A 26,630-nucleotide genomic window follows, 5' to 3' on the forward strand; every position below is an offset into this window, starting at 1 on the left:
CCACAGGAATGGCGCATAGCAAATGTGGTACCAATATACAAAAAAAGATCAAATAGTGATCCTGGAAACTACAGACCCGTGAGTCTAACTGCTGTGGTGGGGAAAATATTTGAGGGGTTTATTAGAGATGCTATCCTGGAGTATCTCACTGTGCACAACCTTATAACCCAGCGTCAGCATGGGTTTATGAGAGATCGGTCCTGTCAGACTAATCTGATTGGTTTCTACGAGGAGGTAAGTTCAAGACTGGATCTGGGGGACGCTGTAGATGTTGTATATTTGGACTTTTCAAAGGCATTTGACACCGTGCCACATAAAAGGTTGGTATATAAAATGAGACTGCTGGGAATAGGAGAAAATCTGTGTATTTGGGTAAGTAATTGGCTTAGTGATAGAAAACAGAGGGTGGTCATTAATGGCACATTCTCAGATTGGGTTGATGTTACCAGTGGAGTGGTCAGTATTGGGGCCACTTCTTTTTAATATTTTTATTAATGACCTTGTAGTGGGTTTACACAGTCAAGTTTCAATATTTGCAGATGATACTAAGCTGTGTAAAGTAATAAATACTGAGGTCGATAGTTTAGCATTACAGAGGGATTTGTGGAAGCTTGAGGGATGGGCAGAGAAATGGTTGATGAGGTTTAATGTAGATAAATGTAAAGTTATGCACTTGGGCCATGGAAACAAAAAGTATAATTATGTTCTAAACGGTCAATTACTTAGTAAAACTGAAGCTGAAAAGGACTTGGGGGTATTGGTGGATGGTAAACTTAATTTTAGTGACCAGAGCCAGGCGGCTGCTGCTAAAGCAAATAAAATAATGGGATGTATCAAGAGAGGAATAGATTCTCATGATAAAGACATAGTTTTGCCCTTATACAAATCCCTGGTCAGACCACACATGGAATATTGTGTACAGTTTTGGGCACCAGTGTATAAAAAGGATATAGTAGAGCTGGAACGGGTGCAGAGGAGAGCAACCAGGATTATTAGGGGAATGGGGGAACTAGAATACACTGACAGATTAAAAAATTTGGGATTATTCAGTTTAGAAAAAAGACGGCTGAGGGGAGACCTCATTACAATGTACAAATACATGAACGGACAGTACAAGGATCTCTCCAAAGATCTTTTTATACCTCAGCCTGTGACCAGGACAAGGGGGCATCCTCTACGCCTAGAGGAGAGGCGATTTTACCATCACCATAGACAAAGGTTCTTTACTGTAAGAGCAGTGAGACTATGGAACGCTCTGCCGCAGGAGGTTGTTATGGCGGACTCTATGTACATGTTCAAGAGAGGCCTGGATGACTTTCTGGAGAGAAAAAATATCACGGGTTATGGGGATAAAACATTTATTTAATTCTTAAAGGTTGGACTTGATGGACTTGCGTCTCCTTCCAGCCTTATATACTATGGCCAGAGATGCTCTATTAAGTCCTGCCTGACCACCTGGATTCAGCAATCATTACCACAGGACGGCTGTGGGACCTTTAGTAACTCCCGGACATTTTATATACAAAAACCTTTTGTGTTTTTGAGCAATCCCTCCAGCAGAGGTGCCGTATCGAAGGACACAGTCTTGTTTCTAAGGGACCATATGACTACATTAATGAGAAATTATCTTCACACAAGTAATTTTTTTAAAATAACATCTAATTGAAGAAATGTTTATATATGGTGAATTAATGAAACTGAATGTGAATGCCCGGACGAGATTACCCCTTTAAATCTTCTGTCCAGCTAATCCATATCTCATCGGCGTCTCTTTGTTGTCACAGTAAAATTCAGTTTAAAATATTAAGCATTGCTTACAAAGTTGTTCATACCTGCTCAGTATGTGTCCTAAAATCAATTTTAATCTTATTAATGTTTCCTTGCAATGCTTAAGAGCTACTATATAATTTCCAATATGAAGCAGAGAAGATAGAGACATGATTTGGGGGAAATTTATCAGGAAGTGTTTGAAAGCTAAACTGTTAAAGTTGTAAACTGTTGTGGTAAATGCCATGAATAACTAGAAGTCTTGACTGGATCACTATAGAATATTAAAGAGAACCCGTCATGCAAAATAACCCTCTAAACTAAATATATTTTCATAAACTGCCATTAGAAAGCATTGCCTCTATCCCTTCATTGTCCCTCTACATGCCTGTAAACCTAAGCAACGAGGTCCTAAATCTGTATGCAAATGACCTGTGAAATGTCCAATGAGTCATTAACATGTTCAAGCTGTCCAGCTTATTCATGAGTGGGAGGCACAGCCACACCCCCAGTGCATGACTGACAGCCTGTATAATGATGTTATGGCTGCTCCATGTGCTTGGTGGTGGCCACGCCCCCTACAGCCTGTGTGTGTATGTGAAAGATACAACAGCTCCAGGCAGCCATGTTATAGCAGAACATGTCAGGTACTTGTGTAGCTGATGTCTGTGTCTCAGTGTATTAGGAGGATGCACCATGTCAGCAGATACACTAGCAATGCTTTACTATACATTACACACAGACATGAGCAGGGGGAGGAGAGGGGAGGGGTAACAGGGGTGACAACACTGCCTGTGACCATGTGATCAGCCTAATTTACATATTAAAGAAAAGATGAGTTTACAATGATTAATGTATGAATTGACTAGATAAAGGCTGGGATGGATCCTTGTGAGCTGTTCCAACAGGTAGTAGTGACAGGACAAGTGACACAGACCTGATGACAGGTGTCCTTTCATCCCTTAGTGACCAAGCTCATTTGCGCCAAGATGACCAAGGCCTATTTTTGAAAACCAGCAGGTGTCACTTTATCCGGATATAACTTTAGAAGGCTTTAACTTACCCAAGTGTTTTTCTGTTACATTTTGTACTTCAAAATAGTGGGAAATTTTGGTTGATATATTTAACATTTATTTACATGTATTTTCAAATGTTCAGGTTTTCAAACTGATAGTCTTACTACCCAAATTAGTTAGTAACTAACATTTACCATATTTCAGCTTTGTGTTGCAGTCATTTCAGAAGTGTCCTTTTGTTTTATTATGACGCTAGAAAGATCACAAATCGAACAGCATTCTCTCAAATTTTTAAGAAAATTTTTAGAATCAATTATTTTAGAGGCCATTTCATTTCTATAGGTCAGTGGTGGCGGACCTATGGCACGCATGCCAGAGAGGGCACGGACAGCCCTCTCTGTGGGCACGCGTACCATCTCCCTGTTAATCACTGAGCTCCAGCGATCTCTCATACTGTAGCCTCCATCTGCCCACCCCTCCTCCCCTGCAGCCTGGAAACACCATGAGAATGAGGCAGAATGTCCAGAGCTTACAGAACACCCAGTGAGTACATAGAAGCAGGAGCTGCTCTGTGTGTATTACACAGGCAGCTTTGGACACTAAACAACTATAGATCCTTATTGTTTAGAGTCCCAAATTGTCCTGTATAACAAATATCCATGGCCACATATCTACTTCCCCTGGCCTGGATCCCTTGTCGCTGTGCCATGCTGCCAGTGATGCCAGGGTGCACTACACTGCCCTCACTGACAGCAGGGCACAGGTACCCAGAGCTCAGGACCAAGGGAGGTAGATATATATGGCCGCAGACATGTGTCATATATGGTGATTTGATGGTAAATTCACCTGCCTGGTTCTATGCAACTTTGCTATTCACTGCTCCCACCCTCCACCCCACAACACACACTTTGCCTTACAAACCCAATAGTGGGGGATTGTAGGTAATTTTAGACCAAATAGCCATGTTGGCACTCTGCAATGATTACATGGACTTTGGTTTGCAGTTTGGGCACCTGGTCTCTAAAAGGTTCGCCATCACTGCTATAGGTGTTTTAGAAGTTCTGTTAAAGTAAAGCCCCCACATATCACCCCATTCTATCAACTTCACCACTCACACTATTCAAAAAAGCAGGTAGGAAGCTTGTTAACTCTTTATGTGGGTAAATTTTCTTCAAATTTCTGTAAAATATATATAAACTGCATAAAAGTAGAAAATGCATAGGTGGATGTAACCCACTTTCAGGGCACATGGCGAAGCGTGAAAGGGAAGGAGTCATTGAGCTTTTGTAAGGCAGGATAGTTTTCAGGTGCCAGGATGTGTTTGTAGAGCCCCTGGGGCCATGTTCACAAGTGGCATTTTGAAAGAAAATCCAAAGGCTCCACCTGCGATCACATTGTCAGGCAAGATTGCAGTTACGTTGCGTTTAGTTAACGTGTTGTAAACACTATGATACCAATATATTTTATCACGAATTGAGCTTTTGGATTGCATTTCCAAATGTAACCGAAATGCCACGTGTGTACGTGGCTTCAGGTACCACAAACCCTTATACCAGAGAATTTGTAAACTTTTTACCATGTGGTATAGGGGGCATTTTAACCCCTTTGCCACATATGGGCTTTTTCCATTTTACTTTCTGTTTATCCCTCACCTACTTTCAGAAATCAATAACTTTATTTTTCTGTGTGCAGAGCTGTATGAGGGCTTATTTTCTGCGTAACAAATTGTACTTCCTAGCGATGGTATTTTATATACCATCCTTTGTACTGGGAAGTGGAAATACAATTCAAAATGCAGTAAAATTGACAGAAAACCACATTTGCACCATTTTCTTGTGGGCTCTGTTTCACTGTTCATTCCAAATAGCATCTCTAATATATTCTTTGGTTTAGTACAATCACAGGGTTACTAAATTTATAAAGGTTTTATAAGGTGTTAATAGATTTTACCACAAACTTAAAACTTATGTACCAAAATAAAATTAGTACCTTTACCATATTTTGACTCCAGAACTTTTTCATACAGTCATGGCCATAAATTTTGAGAATGACACAAATATTATATTTTCACATGATCTGTTGCCCTCTGGTTTTTATGTGTGTTTGTCAGATGTTTTTATCACATACAGAAACACAAATGCAATCATATTATGAGTAACAAAAGCTTTTATTGACAGTTAGAATGAGTTACTGCAGCAAGTCAATATTTGCAGTGTTGACCCTTCTTCTTCAGGACCTCTGCAATCCCCCTGGCAGCTCTCAATCAACTTCTGGACCAAATCCTGACTGATAGCAGTCCATTCTTGCACAATCAATGCTTGCATTTTGTCACAATTTGTTGTTTTTTGTTTGTCCACCCGTCTCTTGATGATTGACCACAATTTCTCAATGGGATTAAGATCTGGGGAGTTTCCAGGCCATGGACCCAAAATCTTTATGTTTTGTTCCCTGAGACATTTACTTATCACCTTTGCTCTATGGTGCTCCACCATGCTGTAAAAAAGGCATTGTTGATCACCAAACTGCTCTTGGACGGTTGGGAGAAGTTGCTCTTGGAGGACATTCTGGTGCCATTCTTTATTCATGGATGTGTTTTTAGGCAAGACTGTGAGGGAATGGTTGCAGGATGCTTTACAGTTGGCATGAGACAAGACTGGAATCGCTCATCTTGTCTTCTCCGAAAAAGCTGTTTTCCAGATGTTCCAAACAATCGGAAAGGGGATTCATCAGAGAAAATGACTTTACCCCAGTCCTCAGCAGTCCACTCCCTGTAACTTTTGCAGAATATCAGTCTGTCCCTGATGTTTTTTCTGGAGAGAAGTGGCTTCTTTGCTGTCCTCCTTGACACCAGGCCTTGCTCCAAGAGTCTTCGCCTCACAGTGTGTGCAGATGCACTCACACCTGCCTGCTGCCATTCCTGAGCAAGCTCTGCACTGCTGGTAACCTGATCCCGAAGCTGAAACACTTCTAATGGACGGTCCAGGTGCTTGTTGGTCCTTTTTGGGCGCCCTGGAGCCTTTTTGCCAACAATGCAACCTCTCTTCTTGAATTCCTTGATGATGCGATAAATTGTTGACTGAGGTGCAATCTTTCTAGCTGCGATACTCTTCTCTGTTAGGCCGGTTTTGTGCGGTGCAATGATGACTGCACGTGTTTCTTTAGAGATAACCATGGTTAACAGAAAAGAAACAATGATGCCAAGCACCAGCCTCCTTTTAAAGTGTCCAGTGGTGTGATTAATCATGACAGATTGATCTCTAGCCCTGTCCTCATCAACACCCACGCCTGTGTTAATGGAGCAATCACTGAAACGATGATAGCTGCTACTTTTAAGGCAGGCCTGCAATGAAGTTGAAATGTGTTTTGGGGGAAAAAGTTCATCTTCTAGGCAAATATTGACTGTGCAATCAATTGCTGTAAAGCTGATCACTCTTTATAACATTCTGGAGTATATGCAAATTGCCATTATAAAAACTGATACAGTAGACTTTATAAAAATTAAAATTTGTATAATTCTCAAAACTTTTGGGCATGACCGTACTTAATGTGTGCCTTGTCAGCCCATCACAGAAAGGTAGAAATTAGCTCCTTGATGCAGACAAAACTGGTAAAACCAGTCTAATTGCAATCAGCATGCTATGAATTGGTCTCTTAGGATTTTGGATCACAATGGATAGTTTAGTTCCAGAGAACGCCATCTTTGGGGGGCACCGATCGTTACTATGGCTTCCCTGAGGTCCAATCAGGACCCCAGGGCTCTCTGCAGGAAGTGCCTGTAAGATGGCGCCTGTGACGTCATCTTAAAAGGCACAGTGTCAGCCTATGCATTTGGATTTTGCCTTTTTCTGGTGCTAATAACTTTTTTATACTTTGGTGTACGGAGCTGTGGGTGGTGTCGTTTTTTGTGGATTTTGATAACTTTTACAATGTTATCATTTTTAGGACTGTGCGACCTTTTGATCACTTATTATAGAATTTTAATTTTTTTTTTTTTTTAAATGGCAAAAAAGTGACTATGGGCGCGATTTTCCGTTACGGGGCTAAACACGGTAAAAAAAACTATCATATCTTTATAGTTCTGGCATTTTCGGACGTGGCGATACCTAATGTGTTTATGATTTTTACTGTTTATTTATATTTATATCAGTTCTAGGGAAAGGGGTGTGATTTGAGTTTTTAGGTTTTTTTATTATATTTTTTTTTTTACTTTTTTTTTTTTTTACTATTTTTCAGACTCCCTAGGGTACTTTAACCCTAGGTTGTCTGTAAGATGCTGCCATACTACAGTATGGCAGTATATTGGGATTTTACTCCTCATACATTACAATGTGCTGATAGCACATGAAAAATGTGAACAGTGCAGGATTCCGGTGTCGATAAGCAATAAGACACTTGGCAGCCATGAGAATGTTTAAGACTAAGGTGAGGGTATGTTTCCTATGAGGCTGGGGAAATATATTTACTATGTATGTTTTTGGAAAAAGTAGGAAATCCAGCCAAAGTACCTGGGAGAGGTTCAATGTACAAAAAATAGAACGATGATCCAGCTCGGTTTAGAAAGATTTGTAGAAATAACATGATTTCATTCCTAGTATAAAAATCAGGATAGATACAAAGCGGTAAATTGTCATAGTGGTCTGCTACCGTTTTTTAGACTAAGAGCATGTCTGCTCTATGACAATTTACCGCTTTGTATCTATCCGGATTTTTATACTAGGAATGAAATAATGATTTTTTCTACAAATCTTTCTAAACCGAGCTGGATCATCATTCTATTTTTTGTACATTGAACCTCTCCCAGGTACGTTGGCTAGACTTCCTACTATGTCCAAAAACATACATATTAAATATATTTCCCCAGCATCTTAGGAAACATACCCTCACCTTAGTCTTAAACATTCTCATGGCTGCCAAGTGTCTTATTGCTAAGTCCTGGGGAAGGGTCACTCCCCCCTCCCGATAAGAGCTGTATGCTCGCATCAAGGAAGTTAGATCCATGGAGCACTTATCAGCTACCCTCCAAGATAAGGCAGATGAGTTCCATCTTATCTGGGACTCATACTGGCTTACCCAGGACACCCCCTAAGCTTAGCGTGTGTTTTTGTCACCCCCTCCCCATCACTCCTGTACTCCCAGTCTTGTCTACATCTGTCTTGTTAGTTTTATTTTTTGCAAGGTTTAATTTTTCCTGTTCTTTTGACTCCTTTGGTAAGGGGCCCACTCCTATCCGCAGAGATGAATATATGCAAATTTTGCACTTGGAAAATGTATATCCGTATTCACCAAGTATAGCATAGCTGTCTAAGCTTGACATTCCTCCATTACACCTGACATTACCTTACTTTGTTTATGATTGTTTAACTATGGTCATGCTCCGATTTGGGAATTACAGCAATGTTCTTATAGTTGGGTGGCACAGTGATGCCTAGCAACATCTGCATGGAATTTGTTGGTCAATGATGTGTTTGTGAGGGGTTTTTGCCCACACTCCAAAGAGACAGTGAATTTAAACATTAAATGAATTATCACAATGTCTGTATTTAATATACTGATGTAGTTTTCAAAAACATACTCACCAACATATGGTGTTGAATGGCGGTGGCGCCGCTGGTACAAATAGCAGCAAGAACACATGAAACAGCAAATGAGTGTAGCAATTACCACAAAGAAGAGGACAACGGCAAAACTAATTCCGGCAATCGTCTTTGGGCTGCAGCAAAAGAGACAATGATGAGTTTTTAACTTCAGAATACAAGATATATAGATATATTTAAGAAAGAATGAAAAAGTTTTAAAGTATTTAAAAATAGGCAAATTATGTCTTTGATGTGGCAACAATCACCATTCTTATGGATTACTAAAGTAAGCAACTCCTAGTGGTAGCCCATTTTTGATAACTGCTAGCTTTATCGGAACCCTCCAATAAAGCTAGCAGACACTGCCGCATAGTACGTAGAAATGAGCAAGAGGGGCGGTCCTGAGAAGAAGCAGCACCTAGGACCGCCCCTCATGAATACGCCGGATCGGGACCGCGCTCAAAGTGGCAGTGTCTGCTAGCTTTATCGGAGAGTTCCAATAAAGCTAAAGTTTATCACTATTAAAATGGGATAGCGCTAGGAGCTGCTTACTTTAGCTTGAAGGGGAATATGAGGAAAAAAAATTTAAATCAGGCTAAAGCCTCCTATGCGCTTAATTTAGTTACCGTATATACTCGTGAGTAAGCCGAGTTTTTCATCACAAAAAATGTGCTGAAAAACGTCCCATCTGCTTATACACGAGTCTATTATTAAAAAAAATTACCCAGTTAAAAAAAATAAACTTAAATACTCACCCTCCGATGTCAGTGCGGCTCCCCGACGTCGGCGCGGCTTACCGATGTCAGCGCGCCCAGTCTTCTTTCTTCTCCGCGACTCCTCTTCTCTCTTCTTTCTTCCGGTATGGACGGCCGCGCATACTATGACATCAGCAGCGGCCGCGTCATAGTATGCACCTGCTAGAAGCAAACATGGCCGCGTCCATGCCGGAAGAAAGAAGAGAGAAGAGGAGCCGCGGAGAAGAAAGAAGACGGGGCGCGCTGACATCGGGGACATCGGTAAGCCGCGCTGACATCGGAGGGTGAGTATTTAAGTTTATTTTTTTAAGGTCCGTGGGTGCGGGCTGCTGTATACTACTGGGGGCTGGCAGGCTGTATACTACTGGGGGCTGGCAGGCTGTATACTACTGGGGGCTGGCAGGCTGTATACTACTGGGGGCTGGCAGGCTGTATACTACTGGGGGCTGGCAGGCTGTATACTACTGGGGGCTGGCAGGCTGTATACTACTGGGGGGGGTTTGACCAATGTATTTCCCACCCTCGGCTTATACTCGAGTCAGTAGTTTTTCCCAGTTTTTGTTGGTAAAATAAGGGGTCTCTGCTTATACTCGAGTATATACGGTACCACTAGAGATGAGCGAGTATACTCGTCCGAGTATACTGCTCAGTCGAGTATTGGCATACTCGGACCGGCTCGTTACTCGGACGAGTATCTCGGCTGCTCGAAATCGAGCATTAAATTAATAAAATAAAGTGAAGAAAAGTATTTTTATTGCAAAATAAAATATTCCACATGTTTCCAGATGTTTTAATTGTTAGAATACATTGAAAAAACACTATTCTTTCCAGGTGTTCGCACTTGTCTCCCGCTAAGTTCGGAGATGTTTGGAACGTCTGGAATGTGAAGAATATTGTTCTTTCAATGTGTTCATTACAGGTGTTCGCGCGTGTCTTCCGATAATGTTGGAGATGTGCGCGCACATCTGCAAAGTGAAGAATAGAATAAAAACATTAAAAACAGTGAAAACACGAACATTTAAGTGCAGAACACATTGAAAGAACACTATTCTTCACATCCAGATGTTCGGCGCACATCTCCTAACTTAGCGGGAGACACGCGCGAACATTGTAAAGTGAAGAATAGTGTTTTTTCAATGTATTCTAACAATTAAAACATCTGGAAACATGTGGAATATTTTATTATGCACTGTTCTTTTAATGTTCTATTTTATTAAAAAAATGCTCGGGTCTCCCATTGACTTTAATAAGGCTCGTTATTCGGTACGAGCACTCGAGCATCGGGAAAAGTTCGTACTGAATAATGAGCACCCGCCATTTTAGTGCTGGCTCATCTCTAGTTACTACCTTCGATAGCCAATAAAGCCATGATTTTTTTTTTTTGAAAAGCAGCAACTATCAAGAACGTAGTAGCTTCTAGCAAACTAAGGCAATATACCAAAAGGGCCTTCCTAAGAGGTATCAACAAATGTGGGAACAAAAGGTGTCTGTGTTGTGACATGACTAATAAAAAGGGGCTACTACCTTCTCATCTGTTTACACTGGAGGAACTTTTTCGATCAAATCAATTATCCTGTGCGTCGGATTATGTAATTTACGTTATAAACCGTGTCTGTGTTCAAGTATGTATGAATGGCCACCGAGATTTCACGCCATTTACATCTAGAACATGATTTTAAAAATACAACAGTGAGCGCAATAGAACAGGTTCGAATTAAAATTCGAAACAAAAACAAAAAAAAAGAGTCCTATTGGATTTTTAAACTTAACACTCTATATCCAAATGCTTGGTTTTTTATTTGTTTATGCCTGATGAAGGCTAATTTTCTGAGTTTACACAAATCCTATTTAGAAAGAGATGAACCTATACCAGACAGTAATAGGCATGTGCCATATATAGAAGGGGCACAGTAATGTTATACAACCATACTGAAAAAGGAAGGAAAATGAGCACCAATGGTAATAGTAAAACCACAATTTTATTAGGTATAATTAAAAAGATAACATGTAACAAGACAGAGTGATTACGCAGCAAGCATATGTGGGTGCTGAGCAGCAGGAAACGTTCAGTGTGCTATAAGATTACAGGCAGTCCCCGGGTTACATACAAGATAGGGTCTGTAGGTTTGTTCTTAAGTTGAGTTTGTATGCAAGTCGGAACCGTATACTTTATTATTGTAACCCTAGTCAAAAATTTTTTGTTCTCTGTGACAATTGGATTTTAAAAATGTTGGGTGGTCATAAGAACCAGGATAAACAATAAATCTTAATTACAGACACCATTGATAACTGTTAAAGCTGTTTATTGTAGCCTAGGACTAAAGTACAGTAAATTACTAAAATCCAGAGGTCCGTTTGTAACTAGGGGTCGTATGTAAGTCAGGTGTTCTTAAGTAGGGGACCGCCTGTATAGATATATAATAAGCAAAGTGCCAAAGTGCATAGAACTGAACATACAATAAAAAAGTATTATTGCATCACAAGTATAAGTGGTACACAGACAGCCATAAAGCATAGTGGTAATACCTTGGATCCAGTGACAGTAAGGTGCACAGTAGGGCCACTGCTCAGTACCTCCCCGACACTTGTTTTGTCCTCTCAGTACTTGCTGCGTAATCACTCTGTCTTGTTACATGTTACCTTTTTAATTATACCGAATAAAATTGTGGTTTTACTATTACCATTGGTGCTCATTTTCCTTCCTTTTTCAGTATTGCTAATTTTCTGAGTTTAGCTTGATGAAGGCCAAAACTTAGTTTCTGAGTTTTATGGCATAAAAACATACTCCACTTTGATAGCGCTTTCTGTGGATTTCTCTCTGCCCTACTATTTCTCTGCCCCTGCAGGATTTCTTTTCCACTGATGGTAGAGTTCCTAGGTTTGTTTCATTTCTGATAACATATATGATATTTTTCATTTCAATAAAGCCATCTAGACCCCTCTTGAACTTCTCTAGTGTATCAACCATCACAACATCCAGTGGTAGCAAACTCCATAGTCTCACAGCTTTTGCAGTAAACAAACCCAGTCTATGGTGATGGCAAAACTGTCTTTACTTAAAGAGGACCTGTCACCCAAATTTTACTAAAGTAAGCAGCTCCTAGTGCTTGAACAAACGTCGCAGTGTTAGAGTGATAGCGTTACCGCAAACCTCTGGTAATGCTATCAAACACTGCGGCAGGGTACAGTGTAATTGTTGGACAGCTCGCAAAGCTGTCCGACGTATTCATGAGGGAGCAGGGTTGGGGCGTGGCTAGGGGCGGTGACTCCGGCTGGCACGCGGCAGTACCTCGGACTGCCGCCCTCATGAATAGATCGGACCGCTTTGCAAGCGGTCCGATGATTACATTGTACCCCGACGCAGTGTTTGATAGCGTTACCAGAGGTTTCCGGTAACGCTATCACTCTAACACTGCGACGTTTGTTCAAGCACTAGGAGCTCCTTACTTTAGTAAGCAGGTCCTCTTTAAGGGAAAAAAATGATGTCCCCTTGTCACAGGTATACAAAAACAATTACAAAGATTTCTGTCCTAGATATCCAGTCTAAGAAAATAAATTTGAACATTGGCATTTGAACAATGAGCATGTGCACCACTTCTCCATACACACAAGGAACTTGGTACCTTATTTCTTGTGATCACTAATGATTCCTTTTGTGAGATGATCAAACATCAGGAACTAAAAGTCTAGACCTGACAGAGGGTAAATTATGTAAAAATGAATAATACCTAGGAAAACGTACCTTATAAAAAGACAGCTCTTTTGCATTCTCTCTGTGATCAATTTACTAGGGTCGATACAGCAGTATCTATGGTCACAATTGCCGCAACAAAAGGTACCATATTTACAATCAAACTTAGGACGCCAAAAGCCTCCATGATCATGGTATCCAATGCAGTCTTCATCCCCGGATACTAAAAAATATATTTAAAAAAAACAGAAGACAAGTATTAATGAAGGTCTAATTTTCCAATAATCTCATTAAAGGAAGGATGAACACTAACTTGTTTTAGTTCATTAGATCTCTGCTTAGGTGAATGTTAACATTTCTGGTTGCCTTCATTTATGCATGTTATATTGTACATGGCATAGATATGCTCTGAAGGCCTGTGCCAACTTTTTTTTTCTTCTCTGTTTATTGTATTTACAAAGAATCTAAAATCAATTTCACCAATATAGATGTATTTAAGATTTTCTATTCTTTGTTCCAGGCAGTTTGCATGGATGGCTATATACAGCTCAGTTTTCTCAGCTATTTAGGGAAGACGCAGGCAGCTGGTATTCAATCTGTAATGGAGTGGCCAGCCGAGTCACCAGATCTAAACCCCATTTTGCTGTTGTGGGGGCAGCTTCAATGTATGGTATGCAAATAGTGCCCATCAAGCCAATCCACCATGTGGGAGTGGCTTCTGGAAGCATGGGGTGACATTTCTCCAGATTACCTCAGAAAAATAACATCTAGAATGTCAAAGGACTGCAATGCTGTAATTACAGCAAAGGGAGCATTCTTTGATGAAATTATTATTTCTGGACTTTATTTTCTATTCATTTTGTAACTCATTAGAAAAATAAAAGTATGTCTGGGTGATCCAAAACTTTTGAAAGTAGTGTATATCACAACCAGAAGAAAAAACTGGATAAAATAAGTAGTCTGAGCTTTTTGATACTGTAGCCTGCTGTAAAAAAAATGAAGAAAAAGTATTCATACAGTGGAGGCCATGATATTTTATGGGGACTGGGGCCACTGTATAATCTGATTGTAGAGTAATGCAGTTATAGTGGGGGAAAAAAGCATTTAGTCAGCCACCAATTGTGCCAGTTCTCCCACCGTAATTGACTTCATAGGTAGACCTCAAATATGAGAGAAAAAAGAGAAAACAAATCCAGAAAAATCACATTGTCTGATTTTTTTAAAGAATTTATTTACAAATTATGGTAAAAAATAAGTATTTGATCAATAAAAAGGTCACCTCACTTCTTTGTTATATATCCTTTGTCGGCAATGACAGAGGTCAAACTTTTTCTGTAGGTCATCACAAGGTTGGCACACACTGTTGCTGCTATGTTGGCCCATTCCTCCATGCAGATCTCCTGATGTTTTGGGACTGCCTCTGGGCAACACCAAAAGTTTTCTATGGGGTTGAGATCTTGAGACTGGCAAGTCAAATCCAGGACCTTAAAATGCTTCTTACAAAGCCACACCTTTGTTGCCCTGGCGGTGTGCTTGAGTTCATTGTCATGCTGAAAGACCCAGCCACATTTCATCTTAAATACCCTTGCTGATGAAAGGTTTGCACTCAAAATCTCACAATCCAATACATGGCCCATTCATTCTTTCACGTACACGGATCAGTCATCCTGGTCCCTTTTCAGAAAAACAGCCCCAGACCATGATGTTGCCACCCCCATGCTTCACAGTAGGTATGGTTTTCTTTGGATGCAACTCAGCATTTACTCTCCTACAAACACGAAGAGTTGTGTTTTTAAAGAGCGGCTCTACTTTGGTTTCATCAGACCATATGGCATTCGCCCAATACTCTTCTGGGCAGAGGTCGCATTAACGCCTCACCACGCGTCATAGACGCGTGATGAGGCGCCATTACCCCCCAAAATAATTGCCATGCGTAAAAGAACGCATGGCAATTATTCCCTGTAGCGCACAGGCTGAGCGGCCCGGCGCGCGCTGCAAAAGAGGGAAATGTCACTAGCGCGATCGCAGCGCGCGCCGGGCCGCTCAGCGGGGCACGTGACTAAGGGGCGTGCCGGAGAGACCCGGAGTGAGAGCACCGGCCACAGGGGAGACATGTGGACAGAGGGGCTGTCCCCGCGACGGGACTTAAGATCAAGGCCGGGTGAGTGTAGTGTGCTGTGTGAGTGTAGTCTTGTGTGTGCTGTGTGAGTGTAGTGAGTAGTGTACTGTAGTGTTGTGTGAGTAGTGTACTGTAGTGTTGTGCGTGCTGAGTGTATTGTAGTGTTGTGCGTGTGTGTGTGCTGTGTGAGTGTAGTGTAGTGGTGTGCGTGCTGTGTGAGTGTAGTGTAGTGGTGTGCGTGCTGTGTGAGTGTAGTGTAGCGTTGTGCGTGCTGTGTGAGTGGAGTGTAGCGTTGTGCGTGCTGTGTGAGTGGAGTGTAGTGTAGTGGAGTGGTGTGTGTGCTGTGTGAGTGGAGTGGAGTGTAGTGGTGTGCGTGCTGTGTGAGTGTAGTGTAGTGTTGTGTGTGCTGTGTGAGTGTAGTGTAGTGGTGTGCGTGCTGTGTGAGTGTAGTGTAGTGGTGTGCGTGCTGTGTGAGTGTAGTGTAGCGTTGTGCGTGCTGTGTGAGTGGAGTGTAGTGTAGTGGAGTGGAGTGTAGTGGTGTGCGTGCTGTGTGAGTGTAGTGTAGTGTTGTGCGTGCTTTGTGAGTGGAGTGTAGTGTTGTGCGTGCTGTGTGAGTGTAGTGTAGTGTTGTGCGTGCTGTGTGAGTGTACTGTAGTGGTGTGTGTGCTGTGTGAATGTAGTGTAGTGGTGTGCGTGCTGTGTGAGTGGAGTGTAGTGTAGTGGTGTGAGTGGAGTGTAGTGTAGTGGTGTGAGTGGAGTGTAGTGTAGTGGTGTGAGTGGAGTGTAGTGTAGTGGTGTGAGTGTAGTGGTGTGAGTGTAGTGTAGTGGTGTGAGTGGAGTGTAGTGGTGTGAGTGGAGTGGAGTGTAGTGGTGTGAGTGGAGTGTAGTGTAGTGGTGTGAGTGGAGTGTAGTGTAGTGGTGTGAGTGGAGTGTAGTGTTGTGGTGTGAGTGGAGTGTAGTGTTGTGGTGTGAGTGGAGTGTAGTGTAGTGGTGTGAGTGGAGTGTAGTGGTGTGAGTGTAGTGTAGTGGTGTGCGTGCTGTGTGAGTGTAGTGGTGTGCGTGCTGTGTGAGTGTAGTGGTGTGCGTGCTGTGTGAGTGTAGTGTAGTGTAGTGTAGTGGTGTGCGTGCTGTGCGAGTGGAGTGTAGTGCTGTGCGTGCTGTGTGAGTGTAGTGTTGTGTGCGTGCTGTGTGAGTGGAGTGTAGTGTAGTGGTGTGCGTGCTGTGTGAGTGAAGTGGAGTGGAGTGTAGTGGTGTGCGTGCTGTGCGAGTGGAGTGTAGTGCTGTGTGTAGTGGTGTGCGTGCTGTGTGAGTGGAGTGTAGTGCTTTGTGTAGTGGTGTGCGTGCTGTGTAAGTGTAGTGTAGTGGTGTGCGTGCTGTGTGAGTGTAGTGTAGTGGTGTGCGTGCTGTGTGTAGTGGTGTGCGTGCTGTGTGTAGTGGTGTGCGTGCTGTGTGAGTGGAGTGTAGTGTTGTGCATGCTGTGTTTTACCGAAATTTTCATACTCCTCCTCGGGTAAAAATACTCCTCAAAAATGGTGAGAGGAGTATTTTTACCCTTCTGGAAAAATGTTAGTGCGACCTCTGCTTCTGGGACATCGAAATGCTCTCTAGCAAAGTTTATGTACAGGCTTAAGCAGAGGAACACATCTGGCACTGCAGGCTAGGAGTCCTTAAAGGCCTAGTAGTGCATTACTTACGGTAGCCTTTGTTACATTGGTCCCAGCTTCTGCAGGTCATTCACTAGGTCCCCCATGTGGTTCTGGGATTTTTGCTCACTGTTCTTGTGATAATTTTGACCTCACTGTGTGAGATGTTGCATGGAGCCCCTGATCTAGGGAGATCAGTTAAACAGATTAGTAATTGCTTTCAGATTTGATTTCTTCACACCAAGATGCTCGTTAAAGATTCAATCTTCCCAGCCTGGTGCAGGTCTAAATTTTTGTTTCTGGTATCCACCATATTGGAGTTTGGGGTGTGACTGTATAAGCTTGCGGACAGGTATCTTTTATACTGATAACAAGTTAGGAGCCATTACTACAAGTAAAGAGTGGAGGACACAGAAGCCTCTTAAAGAGGAAGTAACAGGTATGTGAGAGCCAGAAATCTAGCTTGTTTGTAGGTGACCAAATACTTATTATTCCCCATAATTCGCAAATAAATTCTTTAAAAATCAGTTGCGATTTTCTGAATTTGTTTTCACATTTTGTCTCAAAGTTTAGGTCTATGATGTTAATTACAGGCCTCATCTTTTTAAATGGAAGAATTTGCACAACTGGTGGCTGGTATTTGCTGTACATATAAATAATACGACCTTGATGCTGGATATCGAATTCTACAATATACTGTACTTATAAATCACATCATACAATAAACATAAAAATTACCTCCTCCAGATAAATAATGTAACCATTTCCTGTGTACATTTCATAATACTGTTTTGGCAAGCTCTGTGTAGCCCTGCTTAATCTGTGTGCACTATATAAATAATGGAATTATTATTGTTACTGTTGGCAGACTTAGGATGGGAGATATGTGGGGTTTTGCAAAATCCTACTCTATTCTGGCCTGTATTTTTATGGTTTTCTACTTTATGTACTTCTTTTACATGTCCTAATCTTGCCCCTATTATGTTTTGAGATGTATAGATGTTATATTATGGGTGATTTGGATATGTTGGAGGCATTGGGCTATGTGCAATACTTTTATGTGTATGACCTGTGTTATTATGTGGGGCGGGAGGGGGGTCTTATAGGTCTCCTTATCTGCCATTTGTATGTATTTTATTACATTGTTATTTTGCATTGTTGTTGTATACATTTACTTTATGGGGTATTATGAGTAGTGATGACTGCCTGATTGTTTTGTTTGATGTAGTATTTCTCACATATTGCAGATACACTTTGTTTCTGTTACATGTGCATTAGGTTTTCAAAACCCTAAACAGATGTACTATAAGTTGAGAACATCTAAATGTGACATTAAACAATTGAGACCATTTAGATAAAAGAAGATCTACACCACGGGTGTTAAAGCCTGCAGCCTTGTGTTATCTGGCCCCTTTACTTGTCAAGAGAGCAGTATAGGGGCAGGGTTCTTGGATACTCACCTCTCCCTGCTCCCCCAAAGCAGTCGCATAGTGTAAACAAAGTACATACTCACAGGGCTTATCAGCACATGGAGAGGAGGCAACCATTGCGACACTGAGGTAATCTGAGGCGGTAGCAAAGAAATTGCTGCATATAGGTTACATCCCAAGAGCTATTGATTTGTGAAAAAAAAAAACCTTTACAGTTACTATTTAATGTGCGGGCTCTATGGCTCCTGTGGGGGCGGGGCAAGACGGCTGGCTTGGTGGCACTTTGGCTGCTTTTGGGGGGGGGGGTCATTCTGTGGGGTTTGTTGTTGCTGCTGTGGGGAAACACTGTTGACACTGTGACTATTAGCTACTGTGTGGGGGCTCTGTGACTAAAGACTACTACTTATTTTCACCAGGGACCACATCAGCGTCATTCCTGTCCTAAATGGGGGACCATGAGGCTGATGTGGCCCCCAGTAAAATTGCATGTGACACCCCTGAAAAACTAGCAACAAATCACAAAGCAATATTCACCTTTCGAGAGCAAAAAGGAAAATACATGCATCTGTTGGGTTGCAATGAGCATGAAATGTTTTTTCTTCAAAAAGTTTCATGTAGATGCCATATTTTAACTTTTCCCATTATTTTAAAGGGAGCCTATCATCAGAAATGGGCCTAATAAACCACTAGCAGTATGTTGTCAAGCAGCTGTACAGTTTCTAGATCATGTTTCTTTCATGGCCCATGGTGGTGGCATCATGAAGAAAATCAACTTTGAAGTGAGATGTTAATTGGATGTAGAATGTCAGGGAGGGAGAGAGTTTAACACTTAGGCCGGCGCCACACAGGGCGCTTTGTCTGCGCTTGCAAACGCAGACAAAGTCGCGCCCACCGGGGCGGGCCTCGGCGGAAAAACGCAAAACACCGGCGGCTCGTTCCCGATCGCAGGCGTTTCCATAGAAACGCTGATGCCCGCCCCAGTGGGCGCGACTTTGTCTGCGTTTGCAAGCGCAGACAAAGCGCCCTGTGTGGCGCCGGCCTTAGGTCAAGCTGCCACTGAACACCTTCTCCTATTTGAATTACATAATCCCCAGGACCTCAGGAGATGTGGGCAATGATGTCCCAGGGCGCAGGACCATCAATAACAGTGAAGTGGACGTTCTAAGGCAGAGAAAGCCTGACTTCAGTGTTAAACGTTCGACCTCCTTGACATCATAAAACCAATTTACATCTCACTTCAAAGTTGATTTTCTGGATGATGCCACCACACCAGACAGTGAAAGAAACATGATCTAGAAGCTGCCCAGCTGCTTGACAACATACTGGTAGTGGTTTATTAGCCCAAAATCTGATGACAGGTTCCCTTTAACTTTATTGGGATGGCCTTCAAAGCCATGGCTAGTTGTAAGGGTGTCAATTTTCTGCATTGGCTTTTTAAACACACTGCAGAAAATAATTAAAATCATTTTTGTACTCACGATAACAAAATAACACATTCTCTGATTCACTGTTAAAAGGCAGCATTTCACAGATATAGGTCCAACCTGTCTCTATCAGTCCTGCTGTACACAATTTCAGTTGCCCCTAGACACAACCCTGCAACTACTGACTTAGGCCCCTTCCACACTAGCGAGTGTGATGCGATGAACTCGCATCACACTCGCAACGCAAGCTGCCGGGAACGCACGGCCCGAACGCTGCACCGCGGGAGTGAACTCAGCATGTCAGTTCACTCCCGCGGTGCAGGGTTCGGGCCGTGCGTTCCCGGCAGCTTGCGTTGCGAGTGTGATGCGAGTTCATCGCATCACACTCGCTAGTGTAGAAGGGGCCTTAGGGTCACGACATCTTGGATTCCTGTATGAGGCCGTGCTACTGAGATTTCTGTCTCTCTCTGCTCTGAGCCTATAGCCCCGCCCCCTGCACCACATCAGGAGGAAAGAGAAGCTAGAAAACTACAAACTCCGGGCAGATAAGTGATCCGGGGGAAGAGAGAGGCTGTAGCACAGCTGGCAGTGTAAAAGTCTGTCAGCCTTTGTGTAATAGGTATCTCATGCATCTCTCAGCTGTCTCATGTCTCTTTCTATTTGTCAGTGTGTTAGTACAGTATGTAATAAGACAGATGAAAATGTATATAAACCTTTACCCTAGTGATGTAACCACATTGTCACCCCACAGAACTAGATGGAGCATAATGGGGCAGATTTATCAAGCAGTCTGAAAGTCAGAATATTTCCAGTTGCCCATGGCAATCAATCACAGCTCAGCTTTCATTTCACCAGTGCTCATGAATATTTTAAAGGGGAGCTGTGATTGGTTGCCATGGGCAATTGGAAATATTCTGACTTTCAGACACTTGATAAATCTGCCCCCATGTGTCTGCTTAGAGAGTCTCCACACTGACCAGCCTAGGGAGTGATGTGAGCTAAAACAGTAATAAAACTGAGTAAAATTTTGTGTAAACATCACTAGGGGATTGAGATTTGAGAATTTTATTTTGTGGGAAAACCATTTTAATGTGTTTGTGTAACTAAATTATTAAAATGTCCAATATACTTTCTCTATCAATGCCTCACAGTTTTCTAGATCTCTGCTTGCTGTCATGCAACAGAAAGCTTCATTGTTTACTTCCTGTGGATAAACACCAGTCCATGTCATGTGATGTTACACACGTGCATGGCTCATTATTATCACACACCAGTGTGACATCACATGATCATGGACCTGGTGTTTATCCAGAAGTAAACAAAGAAGATTCTTGTTGCAGGACAGCAAGCAGAGATCTAGAAAAAAGAGGAATTGATACAGAAGGAATATTGGAAAATATAATATATATATAATTTTTCATTCTACAAACAATATCAATTATTTGTGGCAATATGCTTAAAGTGGACAACCCCTTTAAGTACTAGTATGTTTTGTGTAACTAGTGTCCAATTAACTCTAATAAGGCTGCTGGGGTAGCGATCTCGCTCTGCCCCATAATGTGCTACAAGTCACAGACAGACACAATGGCACATTTACTGGGACTATCCAGGGGCAACTCCTCACAACCACTTGGGGGGTGGTCTGTTTCAATTAAGGATAACATGTCTTTCTAAGGGTGGTAACACACATGGCGTTTTTGGGCCGTTTTTAGTTCGTAGTTAGTGCATATTCAGATCGTAAAATAATTGGATAATTGGTCAAACCTGTCAAAAACACATACGTTTTTCAAAAACGCATGCGTTTTTTAACAATCTGAAACGATCTGAAAACTAAAAACGGCCTAAAAACGCAATGTGTGTCACCACCCTAATAAATCAGCGAATATCTGAGAGAGAAATGTTAGTCGAAAATGTTCTAAACATTCCCTGTTGATTGGCTGCAGCGGTCTCATGACTAATACAGAGGATTCCCAAAGGGGCACACTTGTAGTTGGGCCTATCATGATGGAATTAACGAATAAGGTTTCATTAGATCCAAAACAATGTAAAAGATGGCTGAGCTGATTCCATTACATGGCAGACACTGGTGACAATGCATTTGTGCAGTATTGCATTACACAAGCAGACCTAGTGGTCAGAGCCATATACAGCGTGTACGTCTTCCCACAGAAAGGTTCAGCATAATGAAGGTTTGTTTAGCCATCCTATCTCCGCCCACCCATCATGTTACTGCCGTCTGTCCGCGCCCGTAAGAAAGGGGAAAGCTGTAAGAGCCGCCCACGTCATCATGACGTCACAGTTATTTTACAGCCGAGGCTAGGTCACTGTGGAGTTATATTTCGTCATGAGCACACGTCACGGTAATTCTGGTAGTACTTTTTGTGCACTGGAGTTACCGTGGAAGTATATTATACATATATACACACACAAATCACCTTGCCCTCTGTAGTAAGACGCAGGGTATATAGATAGAAGAGGCTCACCTATGGGTGACAAGGCAGAAAGAACGATCCAGGCGGCTCCAAGGAGCGGCGCTGCCATCTTCAGTCTCCCGCTGGATCAATGAAGTAGTTGCGAGGCTGCCTCGAGACCGGATTGGAGACGCTTCTGCTATGGTTGATGACGTCTACAAGTATCACGTGACCTCCCTACTATTCAGATCCTGTTCTGAGTATAGCCTGAAGTGCCTGCTGATGGCATCTGAGAAGAAGCACAAGCTGGAAGGGTCACAGCGGATCACCGTGCAATCCCATGTCCCAGAGCTATGCCGTCTCAGGGTTTAACTCCTGGAATCCCCACCATTTGTAAGAACTGGGATCCTTCATCTCAACACCACTTACCCATCTTCATTAGGTTTATAGAACTGGGCTATCCCTGGAATGGTGGGGAAGCTTGAGACTGCGAGGGAGCTTTCACACGATGCTTGCGTCACGTTTGATGCGTTTTTGAGGCATTTCAAAGGCTTCAGCATTGATCACATGCTGAAGTTACTTTGTGTTTTAGCAGATGCAGTGGAAACGCAATGTAACCTCAGCATGTGATCAAGGCTGAAGCCTTTGGAATGTGTCAAAAAGGCATTAAAAAACGCAACGCATCGGGTGAATGCGCCCTCATCCTTTTATATTAGAATCCAGTTCATGTGATTAATCCAGGGCCACAGCTTGAGGTTAACAAGCAGAGTACAGATTGAGCCTCCCCTAATTTTGATTCTTACTGCCTCTGTTTTCTGTGCTTCTAGCACTTAGAAAAGCATGTAGTAAACCAGTCACACTCGCATTTAGCTGTGTGCACGCTGAACAGGGCCGGTGCTATGGGTAGGCAAAGTGGGCATTTGCCCAGGACCACCTGAAAGAGGAGAATGCCATGGATCCAGAGATATTCAGAATATCAGGTGCGATTTTTATAAATAAAAATCACTCCCAACGGCATTTTAACAGTTAATATCTCCGTTTTCCTCACGCTGATTCTTAGCAGGCAGCTACAGGGAGTATTCTAAGAATGCTGGATTCAGGAGCTGCTGCACCTCACAGATAATGGAAATATTCCCTTTATATATTACTACATTTTGATAAGGAATAATATCAACTAATATTCTTTTTTTTAACCCTCTCCTATCCAGAACTATCTAACACACTTTCTCTCTTAATGCCATTTATTATATGTATTTGCCTAATGTGACTACATATTTACACTGCAACCCGGAACGTGTCCATAAAGTTATATGTAACACCAAAAACACACATGTTCTGGAATAAAGTTATCTCTAAAGAAACATGTTCAGTCATCATTGCACTGCACAAAACTGGCCTAACGGGGAAGAGTATCACAGCTAGAAAGATTGCACCTCAGTCAACAATCTATCGCATCATCAAGGAATTCAAGGAGAGAGGTTCTATTGTTGCCAAAAAGGCTCCAGGGCACCCAAGTAGGACCAGCAAGCGCCAGGACCGTCTCTTAAAAGTGTTTCAGCTTCGGGATCAGGCTACCAGCAGTGCAGAGCTTGCTCAGGAATGGCTGCAGGCAGGTGTGAGTGCATCTGCACGCACTGTGAGGCGGAGATTCTTGGAGCAAGGCCTGGTGTCAAGGAGGGCAGCAAAGAAGCCACTTCTATCCAGAATAAACATCAGGGACAGACTGATATTCTGCAAAAGGTACAGGGAGTGGACTGCTGAGGACTGGGGTAAAGTCATTTTCTCTGATGAATCCCCTTTCCGATTGTTTGGAACATCTGGAAAACAGCTTGTTCTGAGAAGACAAGGTGAGAGATACCACCAGACTTGTCTCATGCCAACTGTAAAGCATCCTGCAACCATTCATGTGTGGGGTTGCTTCTCAGCCAAGGGAAACGGCTCTCTCACAGTCTTGCCTAAAAACACATCCTTGAATAAAGAATGGTACCAGAATGTCCTCCAAGAGCAACTTCTCCCAACCGTCCAAGAGCAGTTTGGTGATCAACAATGCCTTTTCCAGCATGATGGAGCATCTTGCCATAAAGCAAAGGTGATAAGTAAATGGCTCAGGGAACAAAACATAGAGATTTTGGGTCCATGGCCTGGAAACTCCCCAGATCTTAATCCCATTGAGAACTTGTGGCCAAACAAAGAGACGGGTGGACAAACAAAAACCAACAAATTGTGACAAAATGCAAGCATTGATTGTGCAAGAATGGACTGCTATCAGTCCGGATTTGGTCCAGAAGGTGATTGAGAGCTGCCAGGGAGAATTGCAGAGGTCCTGAAGAAGAAGGGTCAACACTGCAAATATTGACTTGCTGCATTAACTCATTCTGTCAATAAAAGCTTTTGTTACTCATAATATGATTGCACTTGTATTTCTGTATGTGATAAAAAACATCTGACAAACACACATAAAAACCAGAGGGCAACAGATCATGTGAAAATATAATATTTGTGTCATTCTCAAAACGTTGGCCATGACTGTATTTATCTCTCATATCTATCTACTGTATATATAATCTACTTTATAGTTCTGCATCTAGAAATTTCTATCATCTTTCATATTTGTCTTCTAATAATTATAATTAATAATTCGTTTATTTATATAGGGCACACAGTTTATGCAGCGCCGTACAGAGCTGCCAGATTAGCCCCTGTACCCATGGGGCTCACAATCTATTTAACCTACCAGTAAGTTTTTGGAGTGTGTGAAGGAACCTGGAGGACCCACAGGAAACCCACACAAACACCGAGAGAACATACAAACTGTTTGCAGAAGTTGACCAGCGCTGCAAAGATGTAGTGCTAACCACTGAGCCACCGTGCTGCCCATCAATCTCTCATCTATCTCCTATAAATTTCGCCCATATTACAGCTTGTTTTACCATACTAAAGTGAGCCTCTTACTGACTGACTGGTCATTAAATAGTTATATTTTGGGGCCCCACTTTGTCTAGAACCGGCCCTGATGCTGATGAATAGACTTCTCTTCTATTAACCATGTAAATTCTGCAAAAAAAATTGTCTTTTTCATTTATGCAAATTAGCACCGGGCACTCCTCTGCACGTCACACAGGGCATCCAACATGTGATGTAATAATACAAAAAATGTTAGCTGCCGCTGTATGGAGGGGGCTCACGGGCTGAGCCCTCTCCATACGAGGTAAGTGTTTACTGCATATTGCAGCCAACACCCACCAGTAACGCCCACGGTTGGTGGCAGAGGCATCTAAATCACAGCGGCACATGAGGGCCGGCATATTGGGTTTGATCGCGGCCCCATGTGAGGTCATTGGGGGGGGGGGCAGTGATCTGTTGCTATGACAACCTCCGGTCATACAAAGACCCGAGGTTGTCTTGTTTTAACACATTCACTACAATGTGTGATTTGCACATTGTAATAAAAGGGATAAATCACGGTATGGCAGTATATGGTAGGATCAGACAACCTAGGGTTAAAGCACCCTAGGGGTCTGAAAAATGGAAAAAAAAAATTAAAGACCTAATAATTCAAATCACCCTCCTTTCCCCAGAACTGATATAAATATGAATAAACAGTAAAAATCATAAACATGTTAGGTATGGCTTCATCCCAAAATGTCCGAACTATCAAAATTTAATAACAGTTATAATCGGCGTTTAACCCTGTAACCGAAAATAGCGGCAGTCGAAAATGCCACTTTTTTTCCATTTTGAAAAACATAAAAAAAAAAATTAAAAGTGATGAAAAAGCTGTACATTTCTAAAAATGGTAGCATTAAGAATGTTATCAAAAGTCGTAAAAAATGACACCACACAGCTCTGTACACAGAAGTATGAAAAATTTATTAGCGCCACAAGATGGCAAAATTAGTTTTTTTTTGGTAATTTTTAAGTTTTAATTTTTGTAAATGTATGAAAACATTTTAAAACCTACACAAATGTGGTACCCCTGTGATCACACTGATCCAAAGAATAAAGAGGACATGTCACTTGGGGCGCACAGTGAAAGCCGTAAAATCCAAGTTCACAAGAAAATGGTGCAAATGCATTTTTTCACCAATTTCACGACATTTTTTTTTTTTTTTGCTTCCCAGTACACGGCATGGAATATTCAATACAGTCACTAAGAAGCACAATTTGTTATGAAGAAAACAAGCCCTAACACAGCTAAGCAGGAGGCATGAATAAATTATTAACAACCTTAAGGACCAGGCCCTTTTTCATTTTTGCGTTTCCATTTTCTATTCCCCTCCTTCAAAAATCCATAACTTTTTATTTTTCCATATAAAGAGCTGTATGAGGGCTTGTTTTCTGATTAACAAATTGCACTTCAGTATTTAATATTCCATGCCGTGTACGTGGAATTGGGAAAAAATTTCCAAATGCAGTGAAAATGATGACAAAAAAGTGCAGTATTGTTGTGGCCTTGGATTTTGCCGCTTTCACTGTGCGCCACAAATGACATGTGTACTTCATTTTTTGAGTCGGTGTGATCACGGGGATACCAAATTTGTATAGGTTTTATAATGTTTTCATACATTTAAAAAAAATCAAAACCTGCTGTACAAAAATTTTAAAAATATTATTTTGCCATCTTGTGGCATTAATAACTTTTTCATACTTCGGTGTACGGAGCTGTGGGTGTGTCATTTTTTTGTGACTTTTGCGCTCAGCAATTCCCGTCAGCTCCATAGGGCTTATTGGAGCAGAACGGTCATGCGCGTCCATCTGCTCCATTAGTCTGAGGAGTGGCGAGGGGTCGGTCGGACCC

At 42.0% G+C, this 26,630-nt stretch overlaps 1 protein-coding gene across 2 annotated transcripts in view; it reads right to left on the reverse strand.

Moving 5' to 3' along the window:
* SHISA4 (shisa family member 4) overlaps nt 1–22,065 on the reverse strand; it is a 34,075-nt gene extending 12,010 nt beyond the window's left edge. The window contains exons 1-4 of one of the 2 annotated variants that reach the window (XM_072137131.1): nt 21,905–22,031; nt 16,619–16,752; nt 12,857–13,028; nt 8,360–8,493 (exon numbers count right to left, since the gene is read on the reverse strand). In XM_072137131.1, the coding sequence (XP_071993232.1) occupies nt 8,360–8,493; nt 12,857–13,028; nt 16,619–16,658 (346 nt within the window). In that variant the 5' untranslated portion in view covers nt 16,659–16,752; nt 21,905–22,031. Of the gene's footprint in view, nt 1–8,359; nt 8,494–12,856; nt 13,029–16,618; nt 16,753–21,904 lie in introns of both variants that reach the window. The other variant, XM_072137130.1, reaches the window with a different exon arrangement.
* Between the last annotated feature and the right edge of the window lie 4,565 nt (nt 22,066–26,630).

The sequence above is a fragment of the Engystomops pustulosus genome, chromosome 2 (genome assembly GCF_040894005.1).
Source record: "Engystomops pustulosus chromosome 2, aEngPut4.maternal, whole genome shotgun sequence".
NCBI lineage: Eukaryota > Metazoa > Chordata > Amphibia > Anura > Leptodactylidae > Engystomops > Engystomops pustulosus.